The sequence below is a fragment of the Hyperoodon ampullatus genome (genome assembly GCF_949752795.1).
Source record: "Hyperoodon ampullatus genome assembly, chromosome: 3".
Lineage (NCBI taxonomy): Eukaryota > Metazoa > Chordata > Mammalia > Artiodactyla > Ziphiidae > Hyperoodon > Hyperoodon ampullatus.
Genome location: NC_136916.1, coordinates 38,087,729 through 38,113,687, shown reverse-complemented (window position 1 = coordinate 38,113,687; position 25,959 = coordinate 38,087,729). Strand labels below are relative to the sequence as shown.

Sequence of the window (25,959 nt, the reverse complement as noted above, 5' to 3'; positions counted from 1 at the left end):
CTCTCTCACCTGCCTGAGTGCCCTTGAAAGGGAGCCGGGTCACATGGAGGGCACAGTGGGCATGGTAGTTTCACAAAATGGGTGTTTCTGGGGTGGCTGATGTGAAATAAGGAGGGGCCTTGGGGAAAGATCCCAGTCCAAAAGCTGAGCCCTGCTGGGGGAGGGGTGGGGCGGGCTCCAGGCTGGGCAGACTCCAGCACCCTGAATTCTTCCTCTTCAGCCTGGGATGATTTTCCTTGCAGTGTGAGTGGTAGCTTGGGGTGGGAGGTCAGGACTGAGGCAGGAGGTTTCTTGGGTCTTTTTCTCCCTCAAACTGGCCCTGTTGGAGCATTAATATCCATTCTACAAAGAACACCAAGAACGTTTTATTCACGGAGGCTACCATCTGCATGGCACAGAGAGGTCTGGAGGATTCAGGGGGCATGGGAGATACTGGCTGAGGGGCAGGAAGGGAGTGAAAGAGCCCAGCAGTCGGTGGTTGGCAGCTACGTTGCCTCCTAGGAGGGCTCGGGTCCATCTCCAGCCCCCAGCCCCACTCCTGCCTGCTTTTCTCAGGATGTGGCCACCAAGACCCCTGGTGGCAGGCTTCCTGCAGCCAGCACCTGGCTTGGATGCCCACTTTGTCTATAGCTCCTCCTCCATTCTCAGGCAGGTCCCCTGGGATGAAGGCGGAGGGGGAGATGGAGGCACCCTGGACCAGGCCAGCAGGTGGAGTGCTGCTCGCCTTGCTCTTTTGTTCCCAGCTTGGTCAGCACTGGCTCCTTGGGGAATGCTGGAACAGTCTGTGGAGCCTGCAGGGAGAGAGCCAACAGCAGCGGGCCACTGTCATGTTCTGCAGTAGCCCCTCCGGCACCTTTTCCTTTTCTGAACGAGATGGGCAGCATTAGAAGCAACTGGTGACAGCCTATCTTTTCTCTTTCCTTAAACCCCAGCATCCTCTCCTGCCACATCGCTCAGCCTGTGTCCCAGACACAGCTCTTTCCAAACTCTGGTCTTCGAAGAGGTCAGATAACTACGATAAGAGCAATGATAGTGACCTAGAGACACCCCAGTTCCTCCACTTGCGCTGTGTGGCTTTGAAGATCCTGAACCTCTCTGAGCCTTAATTTCCTCATCTATTAAAAAGAGGGAAGTAACTGCACCTGTGTGTAGAGATCTCTGAAGGGTCAGATGCAAAAGGCATGAGAAAGGGCTTGGTGCATTCCACAGAGGGAGCAAGGAAATGTTAGTTGATGGGGAAAAAATGAAGGAGAGAGAGATAAGGAAGGAAGGAAGGGTCTCGCCTGAGTTGATCTACTGAATAGAGCCAGACCTGTCATCTCCACTTTTATAAATGAGGAAAGTGAGGCTCAGTCTCTGGGGTGAAGAGTTCCTCAAAGTCACTCTTCCAGTCCAGGGTGCTTTCCACAAATTACCGTGTCTGTCCAGTAGGCACATAGTCTGACTCTGAGTGCCTCTCCCACCAACCCCAGCATGCCGCTGTGGGTGGGTGGGTGGGTGGGTGGGTAGGGGGGTGTGGGAGCTCACATCCTCATTTCTCGATGCTTTCTTTTTACCCCTTTGCTGGTGGCATCTGATTCCCAGAGTTGGGCCCCCACTGACAAGCCAAGCCCATGCTCACCTGCTTCTCACTTGCCCTGGGAGTTTAAGGTTCTGAGGGCTTGAGAGCGGGGTCCTCAGAACGGAAGCCAATACTCTTCTGGTCCTTGGGCATCTGCAGAGAGAGGAGGCAGCTCCGAGGGCCCTGCCCCAGGCCGGGCAGGTGTACCTGGTGGAACTAGAACAGCCTGGACAAGTCAGGAGCAGCAAATGGTGTGTGGCGGGCGCCACCTTGTGATCACCGTGCAGTTTGCATGCCGCAAAGCAGGGCAGTCTTTCGCACAGGTATCCGGCTCCTAGTTCACTTAGCCACTGTCCAGGGTGCTAGGGCACTGCAAGGCCAAGGCACAGTCCTTGACCCACTAGAGCAATGGGAAGGCATTCAAGTGAAGTGCACAGTGACGGTATGAGTTGTAAATGCACGCAAGAGACTGATAACCCAGCCTGGGGGGATTCCAATTGTGCTGTACACACTTTTTGAAAGAGGAGTAGTAGTGTGCCAGGTGAGAGGCAGCATGGCAAGCTCCCTGAAGCGCAGGCAGGTCCAAAAGTGAGGTAGGGGGAGATGCAGGGGAAGCCAGAAGTGGATTGGTAGGTGCAGTAGGGGTGGGGCAGATCAGCCCAACCTTGGCCTCAAGGTTCAGATTTGATCCTAAAGACTCACTCGTCTGTTGTCCTGGGGAATATCTGTCTCACTTCTGTCCTCTGGGAAGCCACCTTAGCTCCCAGGTAGACTACCCAGAGGCCAGGGGCCATGGGAATGGCTTGATGGTGGCTTACTTCCATCGACACAGAATTATATTACTTGAAACTGAGCACTGCTGAAGAGTATATAGCACGGAGAAGGTGTGAACTTAGAATAAATTATAAAGATCAAAACAGAACCAAGAGGGAATTCCCTGGTGGTCCAGTGATTAGGACTTGGAGCTTCCACTACTGCGGCCACCCCAGTTCAATCCCTGGTTGGGAAACTAGGATCCCACAAGCTGTGCCATGGCAAAAAAAAGAAGAGAAAAGAAAAGAAAGAAATAAGAGAGAACTTCTACATATGGGAATTGATCATGTTTTTTAGTTTATTTCATCAGTATTAAATCTGTGTGGTTTCTAATTGTGGTGTCTGAAATAGTTTAAGTTCTGACTTCAAATACAGAATGAAAATAATTACACTGCTAAAAAATAAAGTTTATTCAGAATGTAATAACACAAAACACTTCTTATGATAGAGAGATAAAGAAGAAGAGCAGGATACCAAATCGAGTATAATATCATCTCAGCTATGTATGAAAAATCAATGCCGATTTTACAAAAAGGGCTGGAAGGAAATATATCGAGACTATTAATAGTGCTTGAATGAGGGTGATGGGATTTCTTTCTATTTTTCTCTATTTCCAGATTTTCTTTAATGAGCTTCTATTCATGTTATAATTTAAAAAGTAATTTAAAGAGAGTGAATTTAAAAGGCTTATTAGTTATGTACATAAAATTGGATTACCCTGAAAACTTCTGGTATGATTTTAAAAATACAGAGCCAACTAATCATAAGAGATGCAAATCAAAACCACAATGAGCTACCACCTCACACCTGTCAGAATGGCTATCATCAAAAAGTCTACGAATAACAAATGTTGGTGAGGATGTGAGAAAAGGGAACCCTTGGACACTGTTGGTGGGAATGAAAATTGGTGCAGCCACTATGGAGAACAGTATGGAAGTTCCTCAAAAAACTAAAAATAGAACTGCTATATGATCCAGCAATTCCACTCCTGGATATATATCTGAAGAAAATGGAAACACTAATTTGAAAAGATATATGCACCCCAATGTGCATAGCAGCATTATTTACAATAGCCAAGATATGGAAGCAACCTAAGTGTTCAACAACAGATAAGCAGATAAAGAAGACGTGGTATATATAGAGAATGGAATATTACTCAGCCATAAAAAAAGAATGAAATTCTGACATTTGTAACAACATAGACGGACCTGGAGGGTGTTATGGTTAGTGAAATAAATCAGAGAAAGACAAATACTGTACGTTATCACTGATATGTGGAATCTAAAAAATAAAATGAACGAATGAATATAACAGAACAGAAACAGACTCACAGATATTGAGAACAAACTAGTGGTTATCAGTGGGGAGAGGGAAGGGAGGAGGGGCCAGATGGGGTAGGGGATTAAGAGGTACAAACCACCATGTGTAAAATAAGCTATAAGGATATAGTATACAGCACAGGGAAATATAGCTATTATTTTATAATAATTTTAAATAGAGTACAATCTATTAGAATATTGGATCACTATGCTGTACACCTGAAACTAATATAATATTGTAATTCAACCATACTTCAGTAATAAAATAATACAAAGCCAAATGAAGGACAATGATGGGCAGACCCTTGTCTCAGGGGCCACAGACACAGGCTAGGTCCTTGCCCTTGTCAGGAGGGGGAAGTGCAGGAGGCAAGAAGGGCCCTCTGTGTCATCCTCCATCACCTAATGCAGGTAAATACCTCTAATAATGATTCGTGGGGAGGAAGGCCATCCTGAAGTCACAGAAAGCCCAAACTGTGGCATGTTTTTAAAGAAACTGAGTTCTGTGACATTCTACTACTTTTAGCTTCTAGAACAATGTTTCTCAAGTTGGATTTTTGTACTGACACTTCTCTGGATGCTGGGAGAAGTGTTAGTACAAGACCACCTGGGAGCTTGTTCCCATGCAGAGTCCCAGGCCCTACTGAAATGGAATTTCTGGGCTAGCCTCTGGGAAACTGAGTTTTTACAAGGTCTCCAGGTGGTTCTTATGGATATAGAAGCTAAGCACTGCACTGTGATTCTGAACACAGGCTGTATATTAGATTCACCTGGGAGGTTTTAAGTACTAAAAAATTCTAATGCCCAGGCCCTTCACAAGACCAATTAACTCCAAGTCTCTGGAGGCTGAGACCTGAGCTTGGAAAGCTTTTAAAGCTCTCCAGGTGATTCCAATGTGCATGTAAGGACCCAAACCCACTGGTCTTGGGCAGTGGTTCACAGATGAGTTTTTCTTCAGAATCACGTGGAGGGCTTGTAAACAGTGCTGGGCCCCACCTCTTGAGTTGTGAAATCAGGAGCTCTGGGTGGGACTTGAGATTATATTTCTCACGAGTTCCCAGGTGGTGCTTCTGCTCTGGGGAGCACAGGGGACTATGCTTTGGGAATTACTCTAGAATGCTCTAGAATGAAGCCTTCAACCCCCAGGAGACACAGCCTCCTGGATAAAGGAGCAGGATGACACAGGCTCTGTCCCCCGACCCTCAGCTTCCTGCTTCCCAGGCCCCAGCCCAGCTGATGTGGTCCAGGGAGAGGGGAATGCAGCCACCCTTGTGTGGGGGACAAGTCAGTAAAACTCACCTCCCAGTAGATTGCATCCTCAAAGCAGTTCTCGTCAGCGGCTTGTCCCCAGAATGGCAATTTCAAAATGACCCCTAAAGGAAGTTGGAGGTCAGGGATAACTTCTTCTCTACCTACCCAGCCCTTTCCCTTGACTGGAAAACTCCCCTCAGTCTTACCGCCATAAGTGCAGAGACAAAGGGTTTCTGGGAGCCCCAGCTGACCTCTGGCACACACTCTTAGGTCCCCCAACCACAGGCCCCACCTTCTCTGGCCCAGCCAGTCCCACTCACCTACGATGATGCCGCCCACCAGGGCCATGGCCAGTGACACAAAGAGACCAGCAGCCTGGAACTTGCCCTGTGTGCTTGCGTTCCAGCTCAGCGTGGAACTTCCAAAGCCAAAGGCAAAGGCAAGCCTGGGGTGGAAACGGGGGGCAGGTCAGGGCCCCACAGAGAGGCCAAGTCACCGCCTGCTGCCACCCCACACACAAGTGGACACCAAGGCTCAATAACCCCTGGGCCTCAGCCTTCCCGTCTGCAAAATGGGGGCACTGGAAAGATCAGATGGTCTCTAAGATTCTTATGGAAGGACAGAGGTTGAGGAGAGAAGGCCCATGAAATATTGGTCCAGACTGGGCAAGAAGGGGGATAGAGACACAGTCTTGGACCCGAAAGGAACAGTAGGAAGGAGGAATGGAGAAGGAAGGAGGGAGCTCAACCTCCCTCTACCTCCTCCATTCTTACCCTTCCTGCCCATACAGCTCAGTGTTGGCGGAGGCTGCCGTCACAGCACCCACAATGCCACCTATGATACCGGGAATGCCATGCAGGTTGTGAATGCCACACGTGTCCTGGATCCGCAGCCGGGACTCCAGGAATGGCTGGAAAGGGGAGATAGGTGCTGCTCAGGCAGGGGGCTGTGGCACGATGTGGGGAGGCCAGGATTCTGGAGGCTCCAAATACAGAGAGACCCCAGATTCCCCAGCCCCCCACCCCCTCCCTAGGGACCGCCCCCCACTGTCAGGAACACAGAGACCCCAGCATTCTCCAGCCCCCAGCCCCTGGCCTGGGACCCTCACCGTCAGGTACACAAAACCCAGGGTGGAGATGATGCCGCAGATGAAGCCGACGATGAGGGAGCCGTAAGGCATGAGCATCATCTCGGCGGCGGTGCCCACGGCCACCCCTCCCGCGAGCGTGGCGTTCTGGATGTGCACCTGAGCAGGGCAGGCAGAGCGGGCAAGAACTCAGTCCTCTCCCAGAGTAGCGTCCTGGAGGAGCTGACCCATAGCCCAAGTTGACCTCCTATGCGTGGGTGCCACCTGGGAGCCAGGGATGGCTCAGAGCGCATCTCAGCAAGCCAGGAGACTGCGGAGGGCTCCAGCCTGGGCCCAGGCTTCGGACAGCCACCCCTGCGTTCTCTGCACATGTGCCACCCACACCAGCGCTTTGGGCTTTTTCCTTGTGCACAAATGAGTGTTCTTGTGTCCATGCCAATGAGTTCCATCAGCACATCTGCATGTTCCCTTTGTATCTGGCTGCCACACATCCCTGTGTGCCCAGGTTTGCAGGTCTGATGTTCTCTACGTGCCCGTGTGTCAACGTCAGGCACCTCTGAGGCCTATTCATTCACACGCACCCATGTCAGACTCTGCGAGCCTACACCAGCACCGGCTGACTCTCTGAGCGCCTACCTGCGCCATGGACTGTGTCGCTGGCTTGCGGGGATGTTGTTTCCTCCCCACAACAAGCCCAGGAGGTAAGTACAGTTATCTTTTGACGTTTGCAGATGAGGAAATTGAGGCACAGGGAGGTTAATGGACTTGCTGAAGACCACACAGCTAGCAAGGGGCAGAAAGGTGTCTTGATCCAGGTCTTCGTGGAGCCAGAGCCCCTGACCTTGACCCTATTCCGTGTCCCTCCCTGCATGTGCCCACATCAGCGTGTCTGATTCTCTTCCCCCTGCTTCCTGAGTCCCCACCTTTCTGTGCAGTGATCGGCCAGTGCATCCAGGGGCTCGAGGCTGTGTCCCGGAATAACGGGCACTCCTGGCAGTGTCTTGACACACATGTGCCCATGTCTAGAAGCTAGGGTCAGAATAGCAAATAGAGAGGTGGTTGTCTTTTTATAGAAAAATCTACCAACACCCATGGGGTTTGGCCCCTCCTGCTAATGACAGAAACACATGTCCCAGTGGCGGGATATGAAGGACACTGGGAAACACCACATTCCCACAAACCTCCCAAATGCATTGAAGGGATTCTCCCTTTGAGTGTGTGGGATAGGGCAGGGGAAAGCAGTGCTAGGAAGGCTGAGGATCAGTGTCTGGAGGATCAGAAGTTGGCAGAGGGCAGGTGCTCAGTCCAGAAGAGCTGTCAGCACCCAGGCTGTGGGGAGGAGAACTAGAGGAGCCAGATCATCCAGAGCAGCCGGCATAATAGAACCTCCAAGAATGCGGTTCTGGGCTCTGCCTAAAGCCAGCTATGTCATCTGGACAAATCATTTCTCCCGGAGCCCCCGTTTCTTCATCTGCAAGATGGGTGCAATAATCCTTATGCTGCCTGCTTCACAGCGTTGTCGGCAGGGCATGGTGATCAGTGCCCACTGGGCACAGGCAGTCGTGGCCGCAGCTACCCCCCAAGGCTCCCCACTGCTCCCCCCAACCCCGGCCCCCCACTCACCATATCCAGCTTGCCCTTCTTATGCAGGATGCTGGACAGTGCCACCGCAGTGAGCACACAGGCTGCCAAGGAGCAGTAGGTGTTGATGACAGCTCGGTGCTGGGCATCTCCGTGATTGGACACAGCTGAGTTGAAGCTGGGCCAGTACATCCACAGGAAGAGGGTGCCTGGCCAGACCAGACGGGGCCGGTGGGCCCGGGAGAAGAGGTGTTAGATGGGCCCAACGGAGCTCAGGCAGACATCCTGTCCTTTAGCTACAGAGATGTCAAATGACTCACACGCCCCAGCTATTGCCCACCCCTGCAGCTTTATTCATGCTGGGATCTTCTTAGAAGGCCCTCCCTGCCTTACTTACTACCTAACTCCCACTGAGCCTTCCACTCTGCTCCAGGAAGTCTACCTTGACCCCATAACTGGGCAAAATGCCTCCCACACGGCTTCCACAGCACCTTGAGGGAGAATCTTTTTCTCCACTGTAGGGAGATTATCTGGTGGCATGGCCATCTCTCTACTACACTGTGAGGTGCTCCTTGGAGGCAGGGCTGGGTTTTAAGAGACCAGAGAGGGTGGCTGATACGTATTCTCTGGAATGAATGGACACAGGAAATAGGAATGTACACCTTGCCTAGCCTAGGGATGGAGTGAACAGTTCCTGGTTACCACCGTGTCTGCCCTGGGACATCCTAGGGAACACACAGGATGACTGACCAACTTCTTCCAGCCCTGTGGGGGAAAGGGACAAGTATCTGGGATCCTGGAAGTATCTATAGGCGACCTCTCTCTGCTCTTCCTCCAAAGGGAGCTGGCAGCCACTTCACAGGCCGCATGGGGATCAGCTGTGAACATGGCAGCCCTCAGTCATCACGCTGGCCCTCAGTCATTATGGAAGCTCTCACCGATCATGGCAAAGAGGTCCGAGTGGTACACGGAACTTGGCCTGTCCTTGCTCTGATATAGGTTGGGTCGGTAGAGGATCCAGGTCACTGTGAGCCCAAAGTAGGCACCGAATGTGTGGATGGTCATGGAGCCCCCTGCATCCTTCACCTGGGGTACAAGGAGCCTGTAAGACTCTGACACCTCCTCTCTCTCCCTCCTCAGAGCACTCTCCCAGCTCCCCCTACCCACAGACAGAAGTTCAGCTGTCTTTTGACTCCACAGGCTACAGGAGGGAGCCCAGGGCCCCTTATAGACCAATCAACTGGGAAGGGGAGAAAGTGGGGATCCCCTGTACAATTATACTTCCATAAAAAAATAAACAGGGGGATCCATGAACCCAGGCTGTAAGCCTGTCAGCAAAATGTCAGGGCATCCTCACCCAACAGATGAGGTTTATGGCCAGATGGGGAACCCAGGCCTGGAGAGGGACTTGCTCAGTCACACAGCTGGCAGAGGTAAAGCCAAGCTAGGACCCAGGGCAGTGCCCTATCTAGTCTGTCACCCACTAGTTTCCAGCTTATCTTAATTCCTGGGACCTCACCACTGCCCTCTGGGGTCTCCCCTCTCCACATTTCCTCCTATACACCACTCCTGGCCCAACACCACCCCATCCGGACTGCCATTACCCGTCTCCCCTGCATCCTGTCATGATCCTTGCCCTCCAACCTCCCAGCCAACCTCCCACCATCCGCCCCATCCCCTCTCCTCTCCCCTGTCCCCCAGAGTCAGAGGAGGCAGATTTGGTTCTCTCCCCATCTGTCCATTCCTGGGCCTCCTGCCCTACCTGACTCAGCCCACTGCACCTCTGGACATTAAGCCTCAAGTTCCTCCTTTACAAAGTGGGGCAGGTCCTAGTGACTTAGCAGGGCTGTCTTGAGGATGAAACTAGACAACTTGTGTAAAGCACTTGGCAAGCATGTGGCACTCCACAGGGGTGGATGATTGACTGATTTAGTCTTCCTCCCTGCCCCCAACCTCCCCTCTCTTCATCTTCCTCTTCCTCCCCACTCAGGAAATCCCCATCAGAATCACAGACTCGCTTCTTCGCTTTAGGTGGGAAACCCAACCTTGTGTCCAAGGTCATAGAGCTAGCTGTTGAATAGTTGACAGAGCTGAGTTTCCTGACTCCCAGCCTGGTGGGTGCCTCTACTAGCTATGTGACCTTGGGGGAGCCCCTTACCCTCTCTGAGTCTCAGTCTTCTCATCTGTAACATGGGGGTAATAATTGTGTCTGTCTCAGAGATGAGAATTAAATGAGATAACCCATGTGAAGCATTCAGAGCAGGGCCCAGGCTCCTGGGCAAGTGCTCCTTAACTGTCAGCAGTTATTATTGTGTTTAAACTTGGCTCAAAGAGAGGCCAGAAGACTGTCATGCATTGAAAGAATTTCTGCAGCAGATCAGGGAGGGGTTTTGAGGGCCAAAGGAGCCTTCTCTGCCTCTAGATTCACAGCCAAGATACTACTTCTCGGCCAATTTCAGATCTCATCTGTTGACCCCACTGTGTACCCCCTCACCTAGCCTCACTTCTTTCTCTCTACCCACCCCAGCCAGTCTCCAAGGTCTATTTGTTCACCTTCCTTATAACTCTTGTATCATCCACTTTCTTCTCCTTGTACTAACCCAGTCCCAGTCCCATTATCTCTCACCAAGGTGACTAAAACAGCCTCTTAACTGGACCCTTTGCCTCCAACTGTTCTCTTCACCACAGCCAAAGTGACATTTCCATTACATGTGTCTGACCATACCACTCTCCTGCCTGAAACCTTCCATAGCTCCCGACTGCCCTCATGATAAAGTGGAGACTCTTTGGGACTTCCCTGGTGGTCCAGTGGTTAAGACTCTGCGCTTCCAATGCAGGGGACTTGGGTTCGATCCCTGGTCGGGGAACTAAGATCCCACATGCCGCATGGTGCAGGCAAAAACAAACAAGCAAAAAAATAAAGTTGAGACTCTTTAACACAGCCTCTGAAAGTCTGAAGATCCATGTTCCTCTCTCTACCCCGTTTCCTTTGCCTCAAATGCCCTTGCTCATTCCTTTGCCTGGTTATCTCCTACTTGACTTCTAGCTTTGATATCTCTTCCTCCAGGAAGCCTCCCTGACCTGCCAGGTGCTGGTTCAGGCCTTCCTCCCCTCCCTCCAGGCCACCTAGCCCAGGAGCTCAATCCTTGTCTCACTGCATGGTCACTGTCTATTTGCTTCCTGGCCCCCTCACTAGACTGTGAGCTCCTTGGGATCAAAACAAGAGTCCTGCTCACCTCTGTTATCTCAGTGCCTGGAGCGCTGCCTGACATGCAGTTAGACTCCAAAATTCATTCCCTTGACAAATATTTCTTGAGAACTTATTAGGCATTGGGCCAGGTGCCAGGAGTAGAGATGGTCCAGATAAGATAAGGTTTCCCATGCTTATCAAATAAGGATACATGCTATGAAGAAGATAAATTAAGGCAATGAGAGAGAGAGTGACTGGGAAGAGGTAAGGTAGAAGGCAACACTGGGTAGGAGAATCTGGGAGGGCCTCTCTGAATAGGTGAGATTCCAGTTTAGACCACAAAGAAAGGACTGGGGAGGGGGGGGATGAGCATTCCAGGTAAAGGGAACAGCAAGTACAAAGGCCCTGAGTTGGGACAAAGCTTGGTGTGTTTGAAGAGCAGACAGCAGGGTATGGCCAGAGCACAGAAAGATGGGGAGAGAGCAGATGATAAGCTTGGAGAAAAGGCTGGGACCAGAACATGTAGGGCCTTATAACAAGTTTGGATTTTATTTGAAGTGAAATTTTTAAAACCAGGGTTTTAATCCAGGGAATTGTCTTATATGCATTATTAACAGGTCACCATGGCTGCTAGTGGAGATTAGCCTGAGGTGGTGGGTGGGGCAAGGATGAAGCCAGGGAGGGACTTACTTCCCTGGCCGTCCAGTGGTTAAAACTCTGCGCCTCCACTGCAGGGGGTGCAGGTTCAATCCCTGGTAGGGGAACTAAGGTCCCACATGCCGCCTGGTGCGGCCAAAATAAAAAAAAAAGGATGAAGACAGGGAGATGAGTCAGGAGGAAGGGATATGGTGGCTTGGACTAGTCTGGTGACTGAAAAAAAATGACAAAATGAATGATTGAATGTAGGGTGGCCTGAAAACAAAAACCCTGGTGGTGGGACTTCCCTGGTGGTCCAGTGGTTAAGACTCTGTGCTGCCACTGCAGGGGGCACGGGTTCGATCCCTGGTTGGGGAACTAAAGTCCTGTGTGCACAGCATGGCCGAAAAAAAAAAAGAAAAGAAAAAGAATGGAAATCATGTGTTCACAATAGTGGAACAAAAAAGATTAGGGTCCTGGATCCCAGATGATACTGAGGAACCACTATACAAGCCCTGATCTCCCTGCTTCTGAGAAATAAACTTTTGTATTAAAAAACAAAAAAACCCCAAAAATCCTGGGGGTTTTCAGGCAGAGTCCAAATATAGGGGAGCTGGGGGCTAAGAAATGGATGGGGTCCCTGAATAATCCCTACACCTGCAAATATACCAAAGAGGTGTCTGAGCAAGAGTCAGCAGCCAAGGTGTCCCTTACCTGGGCCAGTGAATTGGCCAACCTCAGGGGGCATCATTCCTGCCATAGAGGTCCATGTGAATGACACCTCTGGAGTTGTGCAACCTGTGAAGCTATACATATCCACCTTGGCCACTCCCCTGGGAACTTTTCTTACTGATGTACCCCTTCAATATACTGTGCCTTTTTCTTGGCAGAGCAATCTGGGAATATGTGTGTGGAAGAGGATGTGCAGGAACATCCCATTCTTTCCATCTGATATATAGGAAAGAGAAAGAAGAGAGAAAATCAACATGTGAGGAACCACTGCTCTGCCTAGCTGGTGGACTGATGTACCAGGTAGACTATCATTCCTGCCCAATAAATGTCATTACTCCAGCTTTACAGATGAGGAAACTGAGATTCAGAAGGTTAAGTGACTTGCCAAGCTTGAATTGAATTCAGCTGGCATGTCTCCCCAGCCCTCTCTTTCTCTGTCCCCCTCCTGCCCCCCCCAAGTGTCCCTTCCACCCCCATCCCTGTTCTGACCCCTGCTCACCTCTAGCAGGCTGAGGAGAATGAACTCATTCACTGAGAAGAGGGTCACTTGGAAGAGAGTCATAATGAGGAGCTGGACAGGGCTGACTTTGCCCAGAACTGCCCCAAAGGCAACACAGACAGAGCCCACGCAGAAGTCCGCATTGATGAGGCTGTGGGGAGACAGGTCAGGGGAGGGGCTGAGGCCACAGCAAGAAGTGGCACTCCAAGCCCTGGGGTTGAACCTAGACTTTGGTCACTTGTGGGTTTGGGCTTGCGGTCTAAACTTTCTGAGCCTCAATTTCATCATCTGTGGTAATGGGCACATAGCATCTTAGAGCTACTCTAAGAATTGAAAGAAATAGCATGTGAAGTATCCAGCACAGCAGTGGCACATGCTAGATGCCACACCCTTCCTTTGCGGGCCCCGTCTCAGGCCCCCACCCCTCCTTGCAGGCAGCTTGCGCTTAAGGCATCCAAGTGGTCTGGCTGCTGTTGTTGAATGTGGCCCATATTTGGGGCCTTGCCCTGCCCTCCATCTTCTACCTGCCCTTCTAGAACCTCTTCTCACTTGCCTCCTCTTCAGGAAGCCTTCCCCAATTCCTCTAACCAGATGTGGTCTCTGCCTCCAAATCCTTATCTCTCACTCTGCACACACCTCTCCTGCTGGCTACCAGGGCCTTGCTTGGGTTTGAGTTATCGTGACCTCCTCACCTTACTTGGGAGAGAGGATATGTGTCTAGGGAAGAGAGAGGGGCCTTCCTACAGGCAGTAGGGAGCCGGAGGCTGGGTGGAGGGAGGGGGCAGAAAGGCCAACAGAGAGAATGGAGGCAGAGGGGCACATAGGCGCTCCTTAAGTGTGGACCCTGAAAGCCCAGCCAGCCAGCAGAGGCGGACATCATGTGGTCAGAGGAGTCCCTGTTTCCATCCGTGAGTCCGCTTTGCCTAACCCAGGCCTCCGTGGGCCCTGCCAGCAGCAACGCTGTCCTGGATTCCAAGGCAGACTCTCAGCGTGACTCTCCGAGTCATGAGCATTGTTAATTGGGGTTCATGTAAGGACAGCAGGGGCTACTACTTCCTTAAGGCAGTCACATCCAGGGGAGTGCCCCTCCCCCACGTTCAGGTGTGTTTGTGTGTGTGTGTGTGTGTGTGTGTGTGTGTGTGTGTGTGTGTGAATCAGGAGGTGAGAAGTAAGAAGCCAGCTGATTGTAGGGTCAGTGCGTGGAGTGGGGGCAGGGCACTGTTCCCTCAGGGTCCCTCCCCAGACAAAGGATGTTCACTGGAATGTATGTTTCACTATGAGCCTTGTTCACTGCTGAGTCCCCAGGGCCTGGCTGCATGAACGATGACAGTTGCTAAGTGCCAGGCACCTAAATGCCTGCTCAGTACTGCTCAGGCCCTCCTGTACCACACCCGAACCAATGATGGGAAATGGAGGCTTAGAGAAGCCGAGTTATTTGCTCCAATTCCCATAACTGCAGCCAGAAGACCATCTGACACAGGTGACCACTAGGAAGGAGTGAGAGGGAAAGTACCAAAGCCCACACCTGGGCCATCAGCTCCCGGGAGATGGAGATCTGGATTTCACCTCTCAGGCAGGGCGTGCAGAGGGGAACTACCCTGGAGTGACAGGTAGGATCTGGAAGACTCTGCAGCAGGGACAGGACAGAAACCAGGAGAAGGGTCCACAGGTCAGGTCTGGGGGCAACATGCTCATCTCAGCCCTGGGCACCAGAGATCAGCTCTGGCTCAGTTGGTGAAAATCATTTCCCTGAAAACCAATTTGCCAAAACTCAAGTTGTCAAGTGATTAACTTGTTAAATAACTGGTTCAAAAAACTTAACTCACAAAAGTTTACAATAATTCCCTTTGAACATTTTAAAAAGCTGTATAATTTTGTTTTGCATTTAGCCATAGCTATTTTGCTGTGGTGGCCAATTAAATATATTACAGATACTTTTATGCTTTGGGTCTATGGCTTTGGGAATGAGAATTTCTTGTGTATCTTAAACAGTAGAGTGATATGCATGTCACGGATTTTATATACAAAAAGACTGACTTCTTGGTTCTGAAACATTTCCTATCTAGTCGACTATTTTTCCTGTTTCTCTTAATTCATGGAGTCACTAACTGGCTTAAGTGAATTAATATTTTGCAAATATTTGGTATATGTTTAAAATTTCAGGCACCTGGCTTATGATACCTGGTTGGTGCCCTATATGTGACAGCAGGGATTTGCACTCTAAACGTGGTTTATACCAATTTGCCTCTAAACCCTTTCTGTGGACTTGGTTTTCTGATTTTGTCCCATGCAACACAAATTGCTATAGGTTTCATAAGTTGCCATGGCCTAGAGAGTTTGATAAATGAGTCATTCAGTGAGGTGACTGCTTGTCAACTTGGTTTTTGGCAAGTTGGCAAATTTATTGTATAACCTGTTGGTGGTGTTGGGGGAAGGGACACACTGAGGCTCCTAGGAGGTCTCCTCAGACAGAGGGAGGGGCTGAGTTACCTGATGGGAGGGGGTGGTGGTATTCACCAGACCAAGAGATTATCACAGAGAAAAGTGATGAGGATAGAGGTGAGAAGAGATGGGGATAAGGTGCCCCCTGGAGGCTGAGGCAGGGAGGGGCTTCAGTCCTAGGTCCCCACACCTGCCTCACAGCTCTTTCATATGCCTGTTCCGTGGGTGGGGATACGGGCAAGTCAGGGAGAGGGCAAGGCAGGGAGAAGCACTCCATTCCGTCCACAATGAACCTTAGGAGGCTGGTTCAGGCAGCCCCACACTCCTTCCCCTCCTCTGCCACCCGCAACACCGCCCCCTCCATGGGTTCCATGGGCTGAGGTCTCTCAGGGCAATTTTGATGTTTGATGTGTCAAAGGGGAGGGTCTGGCTCTGGCCCCTGGAGAGAAGAAGCCTGGCCTTGTGTCCCTGCAGCCTGCGTCTTAGAAGGAGGGAAAGCCTCCAACAGCACTTGGACACCATTAGAACTCCCACCTTGGGGACTCGTTGATCAGGAAGTGAGTGAGCGAGTGTGTGTGGTGTATGTCGCAGGGCCCCGGGTACCCTGGTTGGACGATGAGGACCCAGCTCACAGCCCCAAGCCCCGGGCTCCGCCCCTGGACCCTCCCCTCACCCGGGGCCCCGCCCACTGTGCCCACCCCGCCGCCCGCGCCGCGCTTACTTCTCCACGCCCAAGAGAATGTAGCGTCCGTCAAAGGAGTGGAACCAGCCCTGCATGAGCAGCGCCCACTGGATGCCGAAGGCCGCCAGCAGGAAGTTGAAGCCCACGGCGCTGTAGCCGTAGCGCTGCAGGAAGGTCATGAGGAAGCCGAAGCCCACGAAGATCATCACGTGCACGTCCTGGAAGCCTGCGGGGAAAGCGCAGCCGAGGGTCTTGGCGGCCTGGCGAAGACCCGCCATAGCCCTGGGTCTGGGCCAGCTCCGCCCGACACAGAGCCTGTGTCTTCCCTGCCACTGGCCGGGCCGGGCCGCCCCCGAAGCCAGTCCCGCCATGCCCGCATCTGGATCCTGAGGCTAGGCGCAGTAATGAATGGCTCTAACTGCAAGTAGAGGAGGCACTACTACCCCCATCAAGTCATAAGATACAAACTACTATGTATAAAACAGATAAACAAGGTCCTACTGTATAGCAAAGGGAACTATATTCAATAGCCTGTAATAAATCGTAAAGGAAAGAATATGAAAAAGAATGGACTTCCCTGGTGGTGCAGTGGTTAAGAATCCGCCTGTCAATGCCGGGGACATGGGTTCAGTCCCTGATCCAGGAAGATCCCACATGCTTGTGGCAACTAAGCCTGTGAGCTACAAGTACTGAGCCTGCACGCCATGACTATTGAGCCCACGTGGTGCAACTATTGAAGCCCACGTGCCTAGGGCCCGTGCTCTGCACCACCACAATGAGAAGCCCAAGCACCGCAACGAAGAGTAGCCCCTGCTCTACACAACTAGAGAAAGACTGAGCGCAGCAACGAAGACCCAACGCAGCCATAAATTAATTAATTAATTAATTTTAAAAAAAGAAAAAATATATTTATATATATGTATAACTGAATCACCTTGCTGTACACCAGAAACTAACCTAACATTGTAAATCGACTATACTTCAATTAAAAAAAAAAAGACCTTCTGGAGTGGACTGGTCTAGGGGAATGGAGGTGGGCCCCCCTACTTTAGACCACTTAGACCACTGGGTTTTAAGGGCAAGAAATGCCTGAACCCCCCCCCCCTTGGGAGATGACAGCGCCCCCTCACCACTCTCACCAAGGGTGGGCGTGGGCAGCTAGGCATTTGAAACTGGGGCCAGGCTGTGGATTACACCCAAGGTCTAGGGCCTTGCCCGCTCAACTCCATTCTTTTACTATGGAGAAGTTTGTCTTATCTAGCCTAGGAGTCCCTTGACTGGCCATGCACATCGGTTGATCACCCCCAGAAACATCGCCACATCCACCCCCACTCCCAGCAAGCACACCTTCCAGCATCACTGAGACCTGAATTAGATGTCTCTGGAAAGTCACTTAACATACTTGGTTCTCAGCACCTTCTGCAATGCTTACTCACAGGTGTTGCAGAGATTAAATGCAGACATGTATGTAAAGCACCTAGCACAGTGTCTATCCCATAATAGATGCTCCAAATGGGCATGTCATTATTTATTGCTACTTGATTATCATTTATTGTTACTTAGGTATAGTCTAACTATCAGTTCTGACCCAACCCTTCTACCAATTCACAGTGTGGCCTCGACAAGCTACTTCCAGGACTTCCCTGGCGGTCCAGTGGTTAAGACTTCGCGTTTCCACTGCAAGGGGCATGGGTTCAATCCCTGGTCAGGGAACTAAGATCCCGCATGGTGTGGCAAAAAAGAAAGAAAGGAAGGAAGGAAGGAAGAAAGGAAGGGAGAAAGAAAGAAAGGGAGAAAGAAAGGAAGGGAGAAAGAAAGAAAAGACAAGCCACTTCCCCTCTCAGAGCCTCAGTTTTCTCAATGATAAAACTAAAGGGATGGATTAGAATGATCTCAAGTGTCCTCCTAGGGCTAACATTGCATGGTTCTAGATTCCCAGAAAATAACAGAAGGCAAAGAGCTTTGAGAAGCAAAGACAGCTACAAAAGTATAAGGCACTCAAAGGAACTACCACAGGTGTCACAGGACACAGGGACCAGATGGAAGGGCTCTTCTCATTGGCCAATTCTGGGACAATTTGAGCACCAAAATAATTAGGTTACCATAACAAATTAAAACCATAAAAAAATAGGAACTCAGAATAGGTAAATAAATAAATGAGATAGCAGGGAGGCCTCTTGCTTACAACAGAATGCTGACAGCCTGACAGTTAAATGTGGAATGAGCGCTGAAGTTGGAAAATCATAATTTTCACAGCAAAGATTCTATCAGTGGATGCTGAAATCCAGGGACAAATTTTTATGAAGAGCAGGACATTTGCCTTGTCTTAAAAGAGTCTCCCTATAGACTGCTTATGAGTTGCAAGGGAGGGAAAAAAGCACCCAGTAATTATACGGCAGAGAAATTGGGAACATCTTGACTGGGTGATCAAAATGAACATCACCAGTGAGGGACAGATGGACAACGTGCCCCTTCAGGAAGATACTCTGAAAAGGACATATCACCTCTGTGGTGCTCTGGCTGAGAATGCATAATCCCACTCTAACCATGAGGAAACATCAGACAAAAAATGAGCAACATGCTATTAGAAAGGGGTGAGGCTGTATTCTTGAAAAAAATCAATATCGTAAAAGACAAAGAAAGGCTGCCCATTTTGAGCATCTATTATGGGACACACCCTGTGCTAGGTGATTTACATACACAGGAATGGTCCAGATTAAAGAGGCTAAAGAGGGAGAGGGAAGGGTAAGCTGGGACGAAGTGAGAGAGTAGCATTGCCATATATACCCTACCAAATGTAAAATAGATAGCTAGTGGGAAGCAGCGCATAGCACAGGGAGATCAGCTCGGTGTTTTGAGACCACCTAGAGGGGTGGGATAGGAAGGGTGGGAGGGAGGCGCAAGAGGGAGGGGATATGAGGATATATGTATACATATAGCTGATTCACTTTGTTATACAGCAGCAACTAACACACCATTGTAAAGCAATTATACTCCAATAAAGATGTTAAAAAAAAAAAGGCTAAAGACAGAGGTCAAATAAATTCAACACCTAACACTAGACTGGATCCTGGACTTGGCTGGGGTGGGGGGTGGGTGCGGGTGCAGGGGAGTGCTACAAAGGTTGTTACTGTGCCAACTGACAAAATTATATCGGGACAGTATACTAAAGTACTGTGCAATGTAAATTTATGAAATTGATTACTGTGGTTATGGAAGAGAATATCTCTATTCTTAGGAAACATTGTGGAGTAATTAAGGCTACAAGACCATGATGTGTACAACTGACTCTCAAGTAGTTCAGGGAAAAAGTAAGTGTGTGTATGTGCTTGTGTTTATATGGGAAAGAGAGAGAGAGAGAGAGAGAAAGAGCAGATAGCTTAATCAGAGTTAAAGAGTATACAGTGTTCTTTGTACTATTTTTGTCTCAGCAACTTTTTGTAAATTTGGAATGATTTCCAAATTAAAACATTTTTTGAAGAAAAGTGAACTGCAGGGCCCACCAGACCTGGCCTACCCGCCTGCCTCCTCATTCTTCCTTTCCTCAGTCCTCCCCTCCCTCCTGTGCCCCGGCGTCACTGGCCTCCCTTGTGCTCGGTCCCACTCCGGGTCTTTGCCCATGGTGGTCCCTCCACCTGGGATGCTGCTCCCACAGAATGGCCTCCTGACCCCTGAGTTTAAACTTGGTTCTTTCCCTCACAGCACCCTCTTCTTTCTTTTCTAGTTCTTATTACAATTTGTAGTTAGGTTTGTTTGTCTAACCCACCAGACTATAAAGCTCCAAGAAGGCAAGGCCAAGCCTGTTTTGTTCACTCGGGTATTCTCCATTGTCTATGAGAGTGCCCAGGTAGATGCCCCATAAATATACAGGAATGAATGAATGAATGAATGAATGGTTACTGTCATGATCTCAGCAGCACCCAGATATGCCAGCCTAGGGCCCAGGTGGGATTTCACCATCAGGGGAGGCTGCAGGCCTTCTACCGTCCAAAGTCTCCTACCCACTGGGCGAATAGGCCCTGGTGCCCACAGCAGCCTGGCAATGCTTATGCTTGCCAGCCCCCATCTGCCCTCATCTGTCTCCCCTGCAGGCTTCCCTGAGGCCCAGGCCACAGCCATAGACCCCTTGGCTAGCAGCCACCTGGACGAGGCTGAGAGAGGAGGCCCTGGCACATTGCTGGGTAAGGGTGGAGGGCATAGCAGATGATGCAAGAGAGCTGTGGGTGTCGCCCCAGTATGGTGCTCTGAGCTTTGCACTTCTTGCACAGACCTACACACACAAACAGCAGCTCAGCTTAGGTTCACAATGTGTGCAGCTGATTTCATGTATTATCATGTTTCATGGTTTATCACATTTCTAACTGTTGTGGAGGAAGCTGAGCTAATGTATGTGAAGCACCATACACAGTGTTATGGTTATTCTTGGGAAGAACTGATGGGTGACAGACTGGAAAGAGAGGGAGACACATTCAGACCACAATTACAAAAGCAGAGAGGGACATGGCAGGAGGGCAGAGCTGTGGGTAAACACAGGGAAGGAGGAGGAGGTTGCTGGGGTGGGAGGGAGGTGCTGGGACTAGTGCTGGTTGTGGGAGTCTGAGATGACCCCGGGGGTGGCGGGTGGCGGGTGGCGGTGAGTGTCGGGCAGGGTAGTGTGGGAGGAATGGATCCTGGCCTTGGGGCTTGGAGCTGGGGTCTGAGATCAGGCAGACCTGGAGACAGAGCTGGCAGCTGGAATGTGGGAATGGTGAGTGGGAGCCAGAAGCCGAGGATCTGCTAGCTTGCCTTGAAGCTAGCAGACCAGACAGGGAAGCTGCTGGCAAGGAGGTGGGGGGAACCCCTGGAGAAAGGTAGCATCACAGAAGGTGGGGGCCATTCAAGGAGAGGGGTGTCAGCTGTTTGGTGGTAGGGGAAGCATGCGGGCAGGGGCAGGGCTGAAGAGCACTGGAGGTGGCCTTCCTGGCAGGTGATGTGCAGTTTCAGGGCTGCCTTTGTTCTCCCTGTGGAGCAGAAGAGAGGCCTCAGCTTCCCAGGGCTTCTCCCTAACTGTCCCCACCTGGCCAGTTCTCTGTCCTTCTCTGTGACTCCCTGGCTGTCCTGACCTCTGTCTCTGACCCTCTCTGCAGGTGTCTCTTTCTCCTCCCCCCACCTCAGGCACACAGATGCCAGCTTCTCTCTCCTTGGGCACCTTCCCTATTCATTCTCTTGCTCATCTCTCTTTATTTCCCAAAGTCCTCATTAGAAGTACCACTTTATTAACTTATAGTCCATAAAGTTTGGTGCTACTGAAAATGCTTTTAATAATAATAGTCTGGGGACTTCCCAGGAGGTCCAGTGGTTAAGACTTTGCCTTCCAATGCAGGGGGTGTGGGTTCGATCCCTGGTTGGGGAGCTAAGATCCCACATGCCTTGTGGCTAAAAAACAAAAACATAAAATGGAAGCAATGTTGTAACAATTTCAATAAAGACTTTAAAAATGGTCCACATCCAAAAAAATCTTTAAAAAAATAATAATAGTGTGAAGGTCTGGAGTGCATGAACTTCAGCAGGGACATACCTCTGATCTGCAGTTTCTTTTTCTGTAAAATGGGGGATAGTAACAGAGCTCAGAGGTGTGTGGTGCACATTTAATTGGTCATCCAACCAAAGCCCTGGGCATAGGCGTGGCCCTCTAGTCGTTGTGCAATCATATTAGCTACTGTAATACTTCTCTTTTTCTCTTTCAAGACTGACTAGGTGCTTTGCATTGGGTTGGCGACTTGCTGGAGGACAGTGTAAGTTGTTAAGACACCTCCCCTCTTCCCCCTCCTTCCCCAGCCTGGAACGACTCAAGCAGCCCAGCCCAGAACCTGTTATCCACTGGGAGGTCCCTGATAGGGCGAGCCTGGCACCTGGCGTCCAGCTCTGAGAGCTGCCACAAGGGGGCACCAGTACACAGCTGTTCTGCACCCGCTTCCTTGCTCACTCTTCCCTCCCAGGATGGGTCCCTAATGAAGCTGGCCTGAAGCTGGCCAAGTCTCAAAAATCTCTGAAGCTTGAGGACAAAGCTTCCCACGCTGACGGGCTATGGCAGCTCTCCCTCCTCTGCTGCCTCAGCACAGCAGGAGTGGTGCCCTGCAGCAGCCTGGATACCAGCCCTTCCCAGGCTCTATAGGCCAGCCCAGCCTAACCTGTTGCCTTTGAAGCCTACCGGCCAGCCCCTCAGTTCCCCAAGGCTCTGTGCCCACCTCTCCCACGCCTCAGAGGCGACCACAGAACCATCCCATCACTGCAAAATCTCCTGGGGAGGTGGCCAGGGAGTAGCAATGCGGCAGAGACTGGGGGAAGCTGGTTGGCTGTGCAGTGGGAGGGCTTGGCCTCGCCCCTGCCTGTGCCACTGACCAGCTGGGCAAGTCTCTAACCTCCATCACTGGCACCATAAAATAGAAACAAATACACTCCCTGCCTGACAGAGCATGCAAAAAGCACTTGTAAGTGGGGAGAGCACAAAGGAATTTAAATGCTATAATAGTTCAAACTAATATTGGAAGAGACATTCCTCGGCCACATCTCTAAAGGGATGCTGAGCCTGCACTTAAACACGTTCAGCAACAGAGCACTCACTCCCTTCTGAGTAAGCTCGACACCAGCATTTACTGTCCTCTGGTTTCATGCCATGAGACGTGCCCTCCCAGCCACCCGCCATCTTCAATCTTCCAGGAGAGCCTGTGCATTAAAGAACATTCCCACTTCACAGATGAGCATATTGAGGCTCAGCATGGTTAAGGAGGTGGCTTACTCCATTTAGTGATGGACCCAGATCTGTTTAATTCCAAAGTCAACCACCAGGTTACACTGCCCTCTGCTTGTGGGAACATTGGTCTTTTATTAAATGGAGTTGAATCTGAGGTTCAGGTTCCCAGGAGCACAGGTCAAGCCTTGTTGCCTCAGTTTCATGAAACAGTCCTTCAGGTTTGAAACTGTGGCATCCTCTACCTTGGGTGATCTCCCTTCTCCCTTAGTTTTCCCAGGAGCCTTCAAGAGCCGAGGCTCTGATGGCTCCTCCTCAGGCCAACCTCCCCCAGACACTGCCTGGAGACCCTCACGCCCCAGAGCACCAGCCCAGGAGGAACTTCGTGTTCAGCAGCCGGTGCCTGCAGCACGGCCTTTGAGGCCACTGCCAGGGCAGGTCCCCAGCTGGTTCTGTGCCTGCCGCCAAGGGGCCCACGCTTGGGGAGTTGTCCTTAGGCACTCCCAGGCCCCAGCCTGAGCCAGCTGGAGCGGTACTCCTCTGGAAACCGAGATGCCCAGTGGACTCCACTAATCCCTTGGGCAGGAATGAGGCCCACACAGGTGTTGACAGCCTGGAGCCAAGAATCCTGAAAGTACCACAAGGGCTGCCCTCCCTCCCCGCCCCTGGGAATCGCCTTGAGGCCCAGTCTCAATTGAGCAATCCAGGCACAGGGTCCCACCTGGGCTCCAACTCCTAACCATGGCCACCGGCCACTGGGAGCAAGTGGGGCAGGAAGAGAGGGGAAAGGTGAGACTAGGGGGAGGAGGGCAGTCCAGCAGGGTAGGCTCAGGTCCCCGGAGCTCCTAATCTGGCTCACTAGTTTCCTAGTTGAGTGACTTTTGCAAGATACTTCCCCTCTCTGGCCTTAGTCTCCTCACCTGTAAAATGGGAGTCATAACATTGTCTTCCTCATGCAGTGGCGGTGATGACTTGTGGAGAGATTGCATGTTCGGTTTGAGTTGCTGCCACTACTTCCTGCCCTTGCCAAGGAATCCTGAGGCTGAGATTCTCTCCCTACACTCCTCTCCTCTCTGTCACTTCCTGCTCAGATGACAAAGAGTGCCCCGGCCCTCACAGAGGCCATGGCAGGAGAAACTCAAGGCCCTCATTGGTGGCTGGGACTACCTCATCCCGCTTAGCGACCTCCCTCCCAGTCTTTTCACAAACTTGAGCTGCTCAGCCCACGTCCCTGCATGCTCTTTCCATGGACCCCTTAACTGCCCTGCTTTCCCCTCCTCACCATCCCACTGCTCTCCAGGAAGCTGTCACAGATCTCTTCTGCACAGAGCACTTGACCCCCTCACTGAGGCCTGCGGTGTCGGGGTGTACCTCTCTGACCAGAGTGGCCAGAAGCCCTGGTTTGCTGAGACAGTCATGGTTTATGCCTGTGTCCTGGTAAATTACTACTAGCACAAATTTCCTACCTCTTCACTCTCCAAAGTGTCATTTGGTTGATAAATTATACGGCCACCCTATAGATAAGTGATCACTAAGTGAATAAAGGTAGAGCATGCAAGGAAGTGGGTGGGTGTGGAGTGGGGATAGGAGTTGGTGAGATGTGAGGATTGTACCCCCGACTGGCGTGGTTCTGTAGCTCCTATTAGAGGGTCTTCAGACCTTCCGCTGCACAGACACATGGAGGAGCTATAAACGCCCATGGGAGGCCTTGGCCCTGATGCTTTACCAAGGGGCTGGCTCTGTGGCCAACAGAGAAGCAAGAACTGGAGGGAAGGAGTGAAACAGGCAAAGGAGGGTCTCAAGCTTGCCTGCCTCGCCGTTTGCTGGGTCAGTCCCCCACCAAGAAGCATAAAAGTGGGCAATGTGAAAGGTGGATTTGGAGTCTAAATTCCAAGGCTACAGCTGTCAAGATCTCTTAAAACATGGCCCTGAGTGGAGCCCAGTAGAGGCTGTGGTGTCACCAACGCTGGGCACCCTCTTCTTTCACCTCCCTTCTTTTAGGCACCATATTTCTGTTAACGAAGCCTGTGATTTTGCTGGCTTTTTGGGAGGCACTTAATGTGGCTGGCTCCCACAGGGCCTACAGTCTCCTCCACCTCTACTTCTTTCCATGCAGGCTGCCATCCTGAATGTGTGTACTTATTTAACTGGATCTGAGTACAATGGGTAGAATCCCATTACTGAGGGTGTACGAGCCATGGAGGGAAGACCAGTTTGTATAGGTGACTGTTCCAAAACCAACAGTCCATGACTATGTGAGCACCAACAGTTAGAAAGATTGTCTTTGGCTGCTGGTAGATGGTGTGGAAAACTAGAAAGCACAAGGGCATGAAAAGAGTCCTGGGCTGGGAGTCTGGAGGTTGGGCCAACCCGAGTGACCTTGGGCCAGTTCTTCTAACTCCTGAATCCTAGGGCCTCTGTGTTTAGTGCTCTTCTAGTAATTGCTCCATTATGAAGTGAGGATTCCATGCCCAGCACCACGCCAGAACTTTATGTGCAAGGTCTCAACCCACTCCTGGGAGGTAAGATCTATTATTATCCTCACTGGACAGATGAGGAAATTGAGTTTCTGCATTGTTGACATTTGCCTAAGGCCACCCACCTGGTTAATGGCAGAGCCATGATAGAGGTGAGGTCTGGTGATTCCAAGGCCATGCTCTTAACCACAGCACCACAGATGCGAGAGAATTCAGGGGTGCTCTTTCTCCCTCTCCAAGCCAAAAGATGGTAGGTGCCGCGGTCCCCCACACCTCTTCCAGCAGCAGGGCTGGTAGGCCAATGAGCCACCCCTGCAGCCCTCGACATTGGAACTACCCCCTTAACGTGGAGAGCATGGGCACAGCTGGACAAGGGAACCAGAGTCACCCACTGGTTGGTGACCAAGATGAGACTCAGGTCTTTGGAAGACATCAAGAAGGGCTCTCTGACAGGGAGTTTGGAGGTCTCTGGCGGCACCTGGAAGGAGTGAGCTCTCCCCGGTGAGTTTTCAGCGGGTGAAAGGAATTTGTGCACATCGGGCCTCTTCCCAATCTTGATCTCCAGACACTGGGAAGTCCCCCTGGTGAGGAGCCTAAGAGGGGCGGGGCAGGGGGCCTGTGGGCAGCATTTCCTCCTCCGCTCCCGCCTGTCCAATGTTCCTGAGCAGCAGGCTGCGGAGGTGAGGCCAGGCAGGGCCCTCAGCCCGGTGGGGACAGCTCGGATATGCCGCAGCTGGGCCTGCAAGGTGGTGGGACTTACTCGGGTAGCGATAGTAGAATTCGTTGTCCAGGTCGCTGGAAATGTTCCTGGACATCCTCTCCTCGATCCAGTGGGCGTCGGCATCCAGGTCGTAGCGCACGAACACGCCGAAGAGGACCACCAGGGCCACCTGCAGGAGCAGGCAGATGACCGGCAGCCGCCAGCGGAGATTGGTGTTCCAGGCCATGCTGCAGGGGGC

The 25,959-nt window shown here is 51.2% G+C and overlaps 1 protein-coding gene across 1 annotated transcript; it reads right to left on the bottom strand.

Moving 5' to 3' along the window:
- Positions 1-350: 350 nt before the first annotated feature.
- RHCG (Rh family C glycoprotein) lies at positions 351-25,947 on the bottom strand (the record flags this gene model as incomplete). The annotated part of the gene is made up of 11 exons (XM_079701012.1): positions 351-791; positions 1,622-1,714; positions 4,993-5,066; positions 5,265-5,389; positions 5,718-5,854; positions 6,053-6,190; positions 7,655-7,821; positions 8,551-8,698; positions 12,670-12,820; positions 15,833-16,019; positions 25,761-25,947. The coding sequence occupies 10 exons, from the start codon at positions 25,945-25,947 to the stop codon at positions 1,646-1,648; spliced, it is 1,383 nt and encodes a 460-aa protein (XP_079557138.1). The 3' UTR covers positions 351-791; positions 1,622-1,645.
- Positions 25,948-25,959: the final 12 nt, after the last annotated feature.